The 14,103-nt window shown below is 46.8% G+C and overlaps 1 protein-coding gene across 3 annotated transcripts in view; it reads right to left on the reverse strand.

The window, feature by feature from the left end:
• Positions 1-330: 330 nt before the first annotated feature.
• The window catches only part of tpst1 (tyrosylprotein sulfotransferase 1), a 35,064-nt gene continuing 21,291 nt past the window's right edge, over positions 331-14,103 (reverse strand). For 2 of the 3 annotated variants that reach the window (XM_042063053.1, XM_042063052.1), the window contains exons 4-6: positions 3,017-3,067; positions 1,910-1,985; positions 331-1,645 (exon numbers count right to left, since the gene is read on the reverse strand). In XM_042063053.1, coding sequence (XP_041918987.1) covers positions 1,950-1,985; positions 3,017-3,067 — 87 coding nt within the window. In that variant the 3' untranslated portion in view covers positions 331-1,645; positions 1,910-1,949. The remainder of the gene's footprint in view (positions 1,646-1,909; positions 1,986-3,016; positions 3,068-14,103) is intronic. The other variant, XM_042063054.1, reaches the window with a different exon arrangement.

The raw sequence follows: 14,103 nt of genomic DNA on the forward strand, positions 1-14,103 counted from the left end.
TAGCGCAGACGAGCAATCTCACCCATACCTTGAAGACTGTTGTTGACCCTCATGCTCTTAATTTCTACTGTGAAACACATTGATTTACACCCTTTAGTTACGCTCCACGTTTACCACAACACTGTAAATACTTGAGGAAAGCCCTGGATTTCTAAGAGGACAATGATGACAAAAATGTATTTTAAATTCTATTTTTTACGTTGGTTTTGGACAAAATGTGCTTCTAAGAACCCTGTAAAACTGGAGACTTGTACAATTTGAATGTGGGGAAAGCTTTGTTACATGTTGACTGTTATGTGTTCCTTAATTAATGTTGTGCACTGGATTCTCTGCATTTGAAACCGTTTTATTTTGGACACCAACATTTGAATGATGAAGTATGTATTGTAAAGGATGTATCATTTATCTTGAATGTAATGTATTAAAAAGGTTGCTCCTTAACAAAAAAAAAATCTTTACATTCTTAACACCACTGTTGTGGTTAAAACAGTTCAGTCTCTTGAAGATCTTTCCTTCCTGCTGGAGGCTTCCTCCTTCTCTGAACGAAAGTTATGTCCCATTTACATGACACATGGTGACAAAAGTAGAAGAGTGTAGACAGGTCCTTTTCATTTCAAACTCCAGACAAGCTCCGTCTCAGACAGACAGATTTGTCTCTTGACTCCAGTCTTGGTTCAGTGGCTAAAAGGCATCTTGGACCCCAGTAGCGCTCACCTCTCATTCATCCTCTCCACAAATGAGACATCCGAGATCATCCACAATCAGCTTAACATCTCAACCCAGAGGTGTCCGATTTTGGGGGGTAAAGTCACTTATAATACGGAGCATGGCATGGACTTTTTTTTTTAAATCTTTTTTCCCCCCCACTTTACATGTTTAGCATGGTATCTGAAGTTCAAAATGATTATTCTTTTCCATGCAGAGACCTACCACAATCATTTTTGTCACTTAGCCATTAGCGTAGCTTGATGTATGGAGTAGATGAGGAGGGCAATCTGCCTTCAACACTGACAATTCATTTATTACGGCTCCCCATACACAAAAAGACCACTCCATGGTAAGTACAGGTTTACAAAATGCTGTTCGGCTTCACATGATCAATACCTCGAATTGGTGATGCTTGTACGCAAGTACCCAAGGAATTGCACAATACAAAGGCATGGGAGGGAAAAAAATCAAACATTAAAATAGATATTGCATCTTTTAAAAGCTAACTTTTGAACTCTTTCATAAATACTTCCTTTTGCAATTGAAGTTCCCTGTTTCTTCTTATAACAGAATCACAGATTTATGTAGCGAAGGAGAAAAATTCCAATGAGTACTGTGTAATGAGAAAAATAAACAGCAATGACATTCTTAGGCCACATATGTTACAGTACAACATCAAAGGCCAAACAAGTTCTCCATAAAGTGGTGCAGGCTGGTCCATGGCCATCTGTGTGGGTGTGTGTGTGTTTGTGTCTACACGAGTGTCTGTTCATGAATATACTTTGACCTAAGATGCTCTAAAATGCACTGCATGATTATGTGTTTGTGTGTATGCGTGTGTGTGTGTGTGTGTGTGTATAGCCATTCATAATAGTCCCAGCATGGTGAAAGTGACAGATGCCCACATCCGTCTGGCTGCTGTAGGCCCAGCTGTGCCCTGCGGACAGACAGAGAAGCACGCCACCATTCTGTTAAGCCCAGCTAATGGAGGACACAGATCATGTGAAGTTATAATCTCAACATGTAAGCAGAGTCCAGACACCCTGAAGCACTCCGGCCTCTCAGCTAACCCAGTTACAGATTAACACTATGATATCTTAATTTTGATTAAAAGTCTACTAAAAGTCTACACTTTGTATTGTTAATTGTACACTGCATACAATGTCTATTCAGGTTATAGTTGAGTCTACTCCACCCTCACCTCAGTGGGTGTGTTAGATACTCCTTGTCTCCATCCTTTCCTAACTGGGATTGGGCTTCTCTGGAGATTTCTGGAGCTGGAGACAGAAAGAGAGAAGAAATCCTGTCAGTGTTTTGGAATACGGAGAGAGAGGCGTTCAGATCGACTGAATCAATTAACGATGGATCAAAAGGACATTTCAGAGACAATGAGAATGATTATTAGAATGCCTTGCTACATTAGTTTTACTGAGAGAAGCACTATTAGTGGAACAGCAACACAGAGATTTTCTTCAATCTCAAAACTTTATGCAAGTAAGGGACCAGTGAATCATCTGTCTAGCAGGAACATCTCCAAAAGTGTCAATCAGACAGGTCACTGCAAGGTCTCAAGCAACGCAGACGCTCCCACTTTGAGGAACCATGTGTGCAGATCTCAGTCAAAATCCACAAATGCACTGGTTCCTCAACACACAGACGCTCCCACTTTGAGGAACCATGTGTGCAGATCTCAGTCAAAATTCACAAATGCACTGGTTCCTCAACACACAGACGCTCCCACTTTGAGGAACCATGTGTGCAGATCTGTTGAAATCCACAAGCACACTGCACTGGTTCCTCAACACAGCAGCGTCATCTAAACCTCAGAGATGCCACGGGTGAGTCACTCTGGGTGTTGCCCTCTTAAATGCATCTATAAAGTTTTGGAGCAAAGAGCCTAGAGTTCAAGTTCTCTTCTAGAGTTAGAGGTGCACTACCTAAAACAGCCTGCAGAGGGCAGCATAGCGCTGTCAGACAGAGGGAGAGGTGTGAGAGATCGACTCATGGTGGGGTGAAAAATGTCAGAAACAGACTCCAGAGAGCTAAACCGCTAATGTGAGCGGATGCATTCCAAAACATGGACATAAGGCAACAGATGAGATCAGAGAATTGGAGAAGATTACAAGACAAAAAGACATTAATCAGCAGTATTACTATCGACTCACAAAGGAAACCAAAGAGAGGAGGGAGAACAGACCTACAAGTGATCATAATGAGAGTGAACAGACAAAAAAAAAAAAACTAAATAAATTGAGATTTGTTTTGGGGGAAAAAATGTAAAGAACAACAGGCAGAATAGCTACCATACCTGTGACTGTTCTTTTAGAAAATCAGGTAGCTGAAATTCACCCTTAAAGACCTGGAAAAACAAAGGACTGGTTTTAGAAGCCAATACAAACACAAGGCCGTTCTGAGCATAACTTCATCCTGGCTAAGTAAGACTGGCATCAAAGGCCTGACATAAATTCTTCCCTCTTTTAAAAAAAAGTATGATTCATTGTTTCCCTGGAATGCATCTATGCTGCAGCTCTAAACCGATCCCATTAACTGAATGAAATGACAGTTGTTTGATCAATAAGCCGATCTGACCGTCTACTCGGCACAAAATGTGGCAGAAGGCAGGCAGCCTTACGTAGTGCGGCCGATTTGGAATTCATCGCACAGTGAATTCTTAAGGCCTCTTGTGAAATCTCTGTTACTGTAAGTCAGGCAGTTCACAGAGTGCATTTTTGTCTGTGGGAGACGTGCTTTCCCTGACCCTCTCTCCCTCCCTCTTTCACTCTGTCACTCTCTCCCTCTCTGTTTCCCTCTCTCTCACTGGCTCCCCCATAGGCGGATATGGTGTCAGTTCCCATAATGTCCGTCCAAGTCTCTGTCTCACTCATACCCAACACTTTCTCATGGGCCTGGGCAGCCAAAGCTCAGGGATGAAAGCAATCGGGAGCGGGAGAGACAGAGACAGAGACAGAGAGAGAGACAGAGAGAGAGACAGAGAGAGAGAGAGAGAGAAAAAGAGAGAGAGAGAGAGAGAGAGAGTGGGATGGCTGTTCCGAGGTCAGTGTTGACATGTGCGCGGGCCAAGATGCCGGCTATGGTCAAGGTCTGCGGGGATCCGCGGGGGCCGAGGAGGAGGCCTGATGTCCAATTAGGATGAGTCAAACTGATCTCATTTCCTGGCCTTTCTCTCGATCTGTGTGGGACGGAAAACCAAGGGATTTCAGATGGTTGAGTGTCTGAAACAATATGTGTATTTGTTTGCACAAAACACTGTGTGTGTGTGTCTGTGTGTGTATTTGTCTGTCTGTCTTCTGTCTGGAGCAATACGTGTATTTGTTTGCACACAACACTGTGTGTGTGTGTGTCTGTGTGTGTCTGTATGTGTGTGTGTGTGTGTGTGTGTGTGTGTGTGTGTGTGTGTGTGTGTGTGGTGTGTGTGTGTTTATTTTGGGGATCAAGTTGGAACACAGGCCATCAAGAGCAGACGCATCCCTCCAGGTGAATCCATCATTTTAAGACACTTGTGTCTAAGCTTGCCTGCTGGCTGTGATTAGCTGGCTACAGACCCAGCCTCCCCGATCTCTCTCTCCCTCTCCCTCTCCCTCTCCCTCTCCCTCTCTCTCCCTCTCTCTCTCTCTCCCTCCCTCTCCCTCTCCCTCTCCCTCTCCCTCTCCCTCTCTCTCCCTCTCTCTCCCTCTCTCTCCCTCTCTCTCCCTCTCTCTCCCTCTCTCTCTCTCTCTCTCTCTCTTCCTCCTCCCTCCCTGCCTTCCCTCCTGCACACAGACACAAACAGCGCCAGGCCGAGCCACACCAGGGAGCTGCACACAGCCTGACTCTTAAAGGGAACAAGCGCCGCCATGAATACTTTCCGGATAAAACCGCCTCTCTTTGTGAGCCCTGAAGGGCCAATCAGAGCAGGAGGAGAGGGAGAGTAGGAGGCGGAGGAGGAGGAGGCGGAGGAGGAGGCGGAGACAGAAGTGGTCATGTGGGACAGTGCCAATTCAGAGAGACCCCCGTGCCAACTGTTGCCCATCGAGACGACCAAACCAATCCCTGAGGACCTGGAGACTGGTGGCCTGGCCGTGTCTGTCAGTACATGGCTACAGTAAACCCATCAGACCCCAATACCCCCCAACCTCACCCCAACCTCACCCCAGTCCTCCGTCTCCTGCCAGCCCTCTGCTTTGCTGTCTGATTCATGAGTGCTGACACAGTGGTGTGTGTGTGTGTGTGTGTGTGTGTTTGAGTGGCTACTGCAGGGTAAACACAGGGCCCTGGGAGTACCACAGAAACACACACACACACATACACACTCACACTGGCCCGGAGGCCTCTCAAGCTGAGGGGGGTGTGGGGGTGTGGGGGTGCCCATATGCTGTGTGTAGTCCATGACCGAGTGCGGGCAGAGGGCGGGGGGGGTCAAGTGGAGACCCGACCTCATGTACCAGTAGACGTAGAAGTCATATGTAGTGCTATACAAATACACAAGTATAGTGGTATTACAGGATTACATTACCAAAACTGTACTAGCATAACTGTACTATACTAGCATACTTCAAGAGACTATTATGCAAGTGCTATAATTCTGCTGTAGCTGATGTTTTAGGGGAGTGTACATTAGGACTCAATGAGTGTGTGCGTGTGTAGCAGCCAGCAGAGTGTGAGCAGAGAAAGAGATGGAGTTTCACTTTTAATAGGAGACGGCAGTGACATGTAGAGACAGACTGACGGACTACGTACTGTAGGGGCTGGGTGGGGTGGTGCTGGCGTGGAGGCCTGGAGGGTGGAGGAGTGGTTATGTGGGGTATGGCAGGGGGTGGTGGCTGGCGGACAGACTTGCTCGTTGGCTGGCTTCCTCGCAGCCATTGCCGGTGAGGGGGATTTACACACACGTAAGGAGCTCCAACTCGAAGAGGCATGCACACATGCAAGAAACCGTTTCCCTCGGGCGCTGTTCCACAGTGAGATCACCAACAGCTTGACACTGTTAATAATCACCCCCCCCCCCCCCCCAAAAAAAAAAAAACGTTCCATAGCTAAAACCATTTGCAACACACCAGACGTGAACAACAAAGAAAACCCGCAACAGTTAATGCAGGGGGGAGGAGATGGGGTTCACACGATCAAAGCAGTAAATCCTACGATTGGGGCGGTCGCACACAGACACACACATATACACACATATACACACACACACACACATAGTTTCCAAACAGACATCCTGCACACTAAAACCATGATGGAAAAAAAAAAAATGGCGCGAACATAGCCAAGCCAACCATTTTGGGTCTTGAGAGTGCCGACCCCTGCTCCTGTCCCCCTCATCACGCCAGTAGACCTGGGAGACCAAGTCCAGAATAAGAGTGCTGCCAGCACTCTGGCTGACCCCAGCTGAACTCCGCCTGCTCTAAGCCATTTGGACAACAGTCATTACTAAGACATTCCACTGACGAGTAGAACAACCCAACACCCCTCACAAGGGAAGAAAAAGTGTGTGTCTCTTTGTGTGTGTGTGTGTGTGTCTGTATGTGTGTCTGTGTGTGTGTGTGTGTGTGTGTGTGTGTGTGTCTGTATGTGTGTGTGTGTGAGAGAGTGTGTGTGTGCGCATGTGTGAGAGAGCGAGAGAGAGAGAGTGAGTGTGTGTGTGTATGTGTGTGTATTGGGTAGGAGTTGGATCAAATGGGGGGGGGGGGGGGTCTCAATGAGCACAGGAAGTGTGTTTTTTCTTCTGTGCCAGTGGGAGGTTGGTGTAAGGGCACAGTGGGCCAGTCCATCACTGGGCTGATGCCCTCTGGCAGCTCACATCCGGGAAGCCTGGCCAACTCTGCCAAGGCAAACCCTGACTGATGACACTTTGCATAGTTGCCGAGCAAAGCTGGATCTGACACACACATGCACTGACGCATACAGACACACACACACACACAGACACACACACACAGAAATAAACAAACAGACAAGCCATACCGCAAGACAGACACACAAGCACAAATGTGCAAACACACATTAACATGCCACTGCACGCATAATCAAGCACAGACAGATACATACACACTACATAAAACACAGTATGAACACACACTCATATTACCATATACATTCCATCTAACACACATATACACACACACACACACACACACACACACACACCAAAGCTCTTGTGAAGCAGTGAGACAGCTCTACTCCTGAGCTCATATGGAAAAGCTGACTGCTTCCCGCAGGAGAGATCGTTTCAGCTTTCTCTCTCTCTCTCTCTCTCTCTCTCCCTCTCTTGCACTCTAACTCCCTTCCTCCCTCTCATGCAAACACAGTCTCTGCTTTGTTGTCTTTTATCCTGGATTCCTTCCCTCTTTTCTGAGCACGCCCTTTACCATACGGCCTTTTATACACACACACATACACACACACATTCTATATCTGGCCTGAGGTTATTTACACAGATGACACGGAAGCCGCACACACACACAGCACTATCAGGAACAGGCCCCTCCGACTGTGCCCATTTAGTCCAAACCTGTCTCTCCTTAATGCTAACATGGATCTCAGCACAGCACGGGGGGCCTAAATCACACCAGAGCTGTTTACTTAATCTCAGTCATTAGGAGCTACCAGATACCTGTAATTACATGCACTTGTCTGACATAACAGTGTGTCCCTGTGAGAGGTTATCATCTGTAGACAGGATGCAATGTTTGATAATAAATCATGCTTAGAGAGTGAGAATTGTTATATGACGTTAATGAATTAGTATACATAATATCAGAATACTGTCAGTGAGTGTGTGATATTAAATCATGCTAAGGCAATTTGTTTTATGTGTGATATTAAAGCAACACCAAAGAACTTTCCCTCTGTCGCACGCACGCTATTTGTTTATCCAGCACTGGCTTTGCAAATAACGATGTCCACAGACAAGGTAGAATATTTTGCATGACTTATAAAAGTACGATGTATTGCGACATCAGATGCAAGTCAAATTTGTAGTTTCTTATGTCTCATTCCATCGAACTAATGATCCGCTACCCGATCTGGCAAACTTACATAGTGCGGTTAAAGCCGATAGAGGGCCGCGAAGCGAATGCAGAATTGCCGTTCACCCTGTAACGAGTTGATGAACCACTGCAACGATTTAGGAAACATTATTTTAAGGTACAAAAAACTCTTTGGTGTTGCTTTAAATCATGCTTAGCAATGTGAGGTTTGTTATGTGTGATATTAAATCATGCTTAGGCAATGTGAGGTGTGTTATGTGTGATATTAAATCATGCTTAGGCAATGTGAGGTGTGTTATGTGTGATTAAATTATGCTTAGGCAATGTGAGGTGTTGTTATGTGTGATATTAAATCATGCTTAGGCAATGCGAGGTGTGTTATGTGTGATATTAAATCATGCTTAGGCAATGTGAGGTGTGTTATGTAGGCAATGTGAGGTGTGTTATGTGTGATATTGAATCATGCTTAGGCAATGCGAGGTGTGTTACTGCATGTGTGATATTGAATCATGCTTAGAGAGCGTGGGCGGACTGGCCGGCACAGTGAGTGGGAGGAGGTCAGGTCAGAGAGGGAGGCGCTGGCTGATAAATGAGGCCATGACTGCATCTGGGGGCAGGAAGCTGATCACCATCCCCCCTCCCCATCCACCCTTCCTCTGTCTCCAAGAGTACGACCCCTGAACCGTTAATCGTGCAGGCTAGGGGTCGAAGTTCAAACACAGGAGCTCGGAGTTGTAAGCCTAGAAGTAGCTTATATATTAACAAGGATCGATGAGCATGGGAAGTAGAAACATACAGTATATATGTGTGTTCATTACAGGGTGCCAAAGAGAAGATGACAAGGAAGGCATGAGGAGGAAAAGAAAACTAGTAATGAGAGAGATCAAAGACACGAAGGAGGATACAATATCTAAAAATATATGATGCCTTGGATGAAAGAAACTAAAAAAAAAAAATTAATTTCAATTTTATGAGTTGTATTATTTTCTTTTCATCAGCTTTGCCCTGTAAATTGAGAATTGGATGATTTATAGCTTGGCCAACTATAACCAGCACCACAGACAGGCTCCTGCCTGCAGAAGTGATAAAAGGCTGCTGTTTTGTGCTCCTTTTTAAAAATACCTTCAAGGAGGAAAAGTCTCATCTGGCAGACTCTTGCCAGCTACAAATCACAGCGCAGCCAGTTAATGAGCGCGTTCAAAAAAAAGCCTCCTGCCATGAACACCTAACCCGCGCGGTTTGACATCCAATTACACATTCCAACTTCCCAGCTCCATCACTGGGACCAAGGCGATATTGATCCCAATATCAATTTCTCAAGGGGAGAAGTGGAGCTGCAAAGCCACTTAATAGGCATCGATTGTGGGTTTGGAGCTAATCCAGAACTCATTCATTTACAGCATGCATATAACGCAAATAATAAAGAAGCTGACCATCACTGACCTGATGGGTTTGTGTAACAGTGAAAACACAAACACACACACACACACACACACACACAGTTTCCAAACACATTATGTGGGTTTTTAAAAACTGGATAAATCAACACTTCATCAAGCTGCTGTACTGCTCTTCCTTGTCATGTGGAGAGAGGTGTTTGATCGCAGGAAGTGGTGCCCTCCTGTGCATGTGTGAAACCCAAAGCTGACGGCGTGACTCATCTCTGTAAAAAGGGCGCTTTCACACCTCTACTGTAGCAGGCACGCTAGACGAGCCATAAGAACGCAGCCGCTGCCACCTGACTCTCTCATGCCAGCTAGCCAAACAACCCACACAGCAGAGGAACCTATGGCTTATGAACCTCTGAATGAAGACATAACAGAAGATGGCATGTCTACCATACGGCCTTAGATTATGTCAAGTAAGTCAAATAAATCACAAAAGATAGCTTGGTACAAATCAGATGAAACACTCACTACTCACAGCAATTAATGATGTTTTCTAAACAAAGTTCGGGAGGAGCCCCTAGGGATGATTGACAGCAATTAACTCACCTGTCTTCCGCTGCCAGGGTATTTAAGCCGGCCTCCTTATCCATACGTCACACGCCACGGCTCTCGCAAAATTATTGGAGTCGCAAAGCCTCGGTAGGCAGACGTAATGGAGCTGGGTCTTTTCACTACTAACCATCCAAAAGCTACATCCAGTCCATGGGCTACAGCCACCTGGTTCACCAGCGTTTTCAGGTCACTGCACAGAGCAAGGGTAAGCTACAACTATCGATTATGCTATAGCCTACTCACCCCAGCCTACTTCAAGGCTCTAACATCAGGCTGCTCCAAGCTCGCGTTTTCACGTCGCAAGATTATCCAGGTAACTCAAAATTATCCCTCCTCCTCCCCTTACTCCTCCATTTCACTGATAGCCCAGTTACGCATCCTCCTTACATTGGGGGGTGCAAGCGGCCATCGCTCTATCGCGATCTCCGCTTCAGGCATTCCATGACCACGGCCAGCTACCATGCCAAACACGCGCTTAGCTTATTCACTCAGTATAGCAATCATGCCGACGGGCGAACTAGTGAACACTACTTGGTAATTGAATGCATCACCTAATCCATACAATCAGTGCCTGATTAAGTGGCCACTCTCAGAATCAAGTTAATGGTTAGGCTTAGAAACCTAGCCCATGTTCATCCATTATGCTTCATCTCTATACACCGCACCACTGTGATCCTTCAGTGGAGTTGATTTAACCTTTAAATCCTGGTCTTAATCTATAGAAAGCATAAAAGCCATTAGACAAGGGTTTGGCACAGAAGGGTCAAATATCAGCTCTGATCTGATCCCAGCCTCTTATCCATCCCTCTGTCTGTGTTAAACAAAGCGACAGCGTTTAGATCAAACTGCTAAGCCATTTGTGTAGGGAAACGTTGACGCTTAACCTTCCTTTTCCTACACTGTGCTCAGCACCTTCACGTTACTCTCTGAGTGCAATCATTCACTCAAGTGGTCCATCAGGTGAAATACTATCTGGTCTAGTCCTAAGGGGAAATACAGGCACAGCTTAGAGAAGCTGATAAGCCATTTGTTTAAGAAAATGGCCAACGCAGCAGGGGTATCTAGGTTGGGGGTATTTCACAAGGTGAGATTCCTTCACCAGACAACGGAGATAGACAGTCAACTATGGTGTTCAACAAGGAGGACATCCAAACAAGGACAGGAACTAAAGTTTAAAAAGTGGAATTTCAGGGGTGTTTTTAGTCTCTTTGAGGAACATCACCCCAGGCAAGTGGTGTGATGACCGACGCAGTGCCTCCCTTAAACTTCCAGAGGGAGCACAAACCATCAGCTCCGAAGCTCAGCTGGCTCTGGACCCCATCTACGAGTTCATTCCTTGGATCTAAACACGCTGACAGAGGACACGGCATCTTTGTATAAAAAAATGAGAAAACAACGAATAAATATTTGTGGGGTTCGCCTGAGAAGCGGAAAGCAAATTTGGTCCACATCTGGTTTCAGGACGGTGCAAAGCATGTCAGGACAGCCTTGCAGAGAAAGCAATGGTGGAGAAAAACACTGATGCCGCCGACACACTCTGCTGCGGTTTCTGCTAGCTTTGCTTTGTTTTTTTTTGGCCATATGGCCTTCACCTACTTTGAAGTCACACTGTGATCTACGCTGCAAACTACAAACAGCCCAGCTAGGCCCATGTCCACATCTATCTGCGACTTCATTTCAAAGTCTACTTGAAAGTCTGAAAGTCTTGATTAAATGTGCCAAACACACTCACACACACGCACACGGGAGCCATTCAGACGTCATGCGTGTCGTCGTCTCTTTGAATCTGCTTTTCTTGTGAGAGAGTGGCTCCGACTCTCCTTCTGCTTTTCTCAGCACTGCGAGGGGAAAACAGCTCTGAGAAGAACAAGGGGGTGAGTGAGTGAGTGGGGGGTTGGGGGAAGGGGAAGGGGGGTTTGTAAGACATAGCAGCTGGGAAAGCCATTAGGAATTGTCTGCACTCAGCTGGCCAGCTCTGCTCGGAGCCTGCGTGGACATGCTCGGGGAACACAGCCACCACTGTGCCGGAGCAGCGGCAACGCCAGTGCCGGTTTTCCTAATACCGGGCAAGGCTCGCCGTCATATGTCCTGTTACCAGGGCAACCTGTTTCAGACTGCAGTCAATCAGCGATATGACTATCGAGGCCGCCGTCACGTTCACATCCAGGATTCTAGACAGGTCGATGGGCAGATCCTAAATCTGCCTCAAAACTTAACTGACAGTAAACCTCAACTGTGCAGATAGCTGATAATGAGTGGTTAAATGAAGGTCTACAATTGAAAGGGGAAATACATTCTTCACCAGCCCCGTGTAAACGGGCCACATTTGCGTGACCCATGGAAAGTTGGAGAAGGATGTGCAAAGAGCAGATTACGAGCACTCAGTGTTGAGTGCTACTGATCGGCCCCTCTCATCCCTGTGCTTAAGTCTACTGCCACAGCTGGACCGTGCATAAACTGCCAACCTACAGCTACACACACACAGAGAGAGATAGAGAGAGAGAGAGAGAGATAGAGAGAGAGAGAGATAGAAAGAGAGAGAGAGAAAGGGAGAGAGAAAGAGAGTGTTGACGCCAGTACAGGGTGCACACCTTGTTAACAGTCCTGTGGCGTTTATTGGTCTTATTGTGCATGTATGAGCAGGGATATGGAGGGGAAGTTAGGTGAATACGCAGCAGCACAACTGGGCCTGATCCAGGGGAAGCGCAGTAATACGCTGCAGATGTGCAGCACTGGGCTCCCCCACTCCCGGTGTCAGAGAGGACATGCAGGATCTCACTGCAGTGTGTGTGTGTGTGTGTGTGTGTGTGTGTGTATGGGGGGGGGGGGGGGGCAAGCAGAAACAATATCCAACCAACAAAAGAAACTGAAGCAAATTGGGAGGGTTGGGATACACTGCAACACTGTAAATGTGTTTTCGCACGCACATAAACATGCCTCCCTCAACAGTCCCTTTCACAATGTGTCACACGCATGCAGTAAGAGAGGCAGAGACACACATTGTGTTTGCTCATCCACTTCTCTTTCTCTGGAGGCCTTTATTCCTCACAGTGTCATGGAATAGCCCCCCCCCCCCCCCCCGCCCCCCCACCTCCTCTCTCTCCTCTGACCACTGTTTGCATGATATAAATAGACATAAGTCCCAATGTTTGTGACTTGGTCCAGTGTCAAAGAAAAAACTCCAAAACAAAGTAACAATAAATAAAATGAGCAGCAGCAGGGACTGCCAAGGCTAAAGTAACTTGGCAGGCTCAACTGCTCATGACTTCCCTTGACTAGTAATCAGTGTAAAGCATCAGGATCAGGAGAGTCTCCTGAGAATAAACATCTGGAGGAGTCGTTGAGCCTCATCTCGCCCGACTTCTCTGCCCACTCCAGCTGCTCTGCTCAAGTCTGTGAAGCCCCGTGGTGGAGGATGGGCCAATATCGTTTTACATCATCCTCAAATGTTCTGGGCTTTGTTGTTGTTCCACCGTTAAGCTGGCGAGAATCGGCGCCGGAAAATAAAATCTACTAAAAACAACATGCATACAGTACTCACGGATATCTGTAGAACGCCAGATTCCTCCAGAGATATTTCACACCACCAAAGGGTGTGAGAGAGAGAGAGAGAGAGAGAGAGACAACCAGTCAGACAGACAACCAGTCAGACAGACAGAAGGAGAGGGACCGAGAGAGACGGAGAGAGAGAGAGAGAAAGAGAGAAAGGAGGAGGGATGGATTCTGTCTGTGAAGGCCATCAGGACACGGGTGACAGAGATGACAAGAAGGGGTGTGTGAGACCAATGACAGCGCCAGGGGACATACCGCACTGGCAGAGTGGTATGAGCGTTGCAGTGACGACAGAGTCTGATGAAGGCAATAAATATAAGAGCAATACCACTAAAGCCTCAAGCCACTGAAAACACTCAAACACTCAAACACTCAAGACACATAGCAAAACTGAAGGGGAGAGAAAAGCTCACTCCCATCGTATGAATTGTGGTCAGACATCGCCGAAGCCCACTATCTCATGCAGTCTAGGAATGCCTCCCACCACACACATTACACCCCTCCCCCCACCACCCCTCCTTCCAGAAGATTCCGTCCCGTTGTGCAGTTTCCCCCCCCCCAGCCCCCAGCCCAATACGTCTTTCCCCGACACATGGAAAAAGTGTTGCAATGTCAGGGATGAATACCGGGCTTCCCGTGGAGACCTAGACGGAGAAAGTAGCCTGGACAGGACCGCCCCACACCGCAGTGCTATGAGAGGCTGAATTCCACTGAACAGAACTCCCCAGCCTGGGAGTGGGGGGTGGAATGAGGAGAGCGGCAGTATGGTTCTCATTAGAACGCAGCTCACAGCATGGTTCCCGGCAGGAACCACCCAACTTTTGCTGAGCCTCGTCTGGCTCAACAAAACTTAA

The sequence above is a fragment of the Alosa sapidissima genome, chromosome 15 (assembly GCF_018492685.1).
Source record: "Alosa sapidissima isolate fAloSap1 chromosome 15, fAloSap1.pri, whole genome shotgun sequence".
Taxonomy (NCBI): Eukaryota; Metazoa; Chordata; class Actinopteri; order Clupeiformes; family Clupeidae; genus Alosa; species Alosa sapidissima.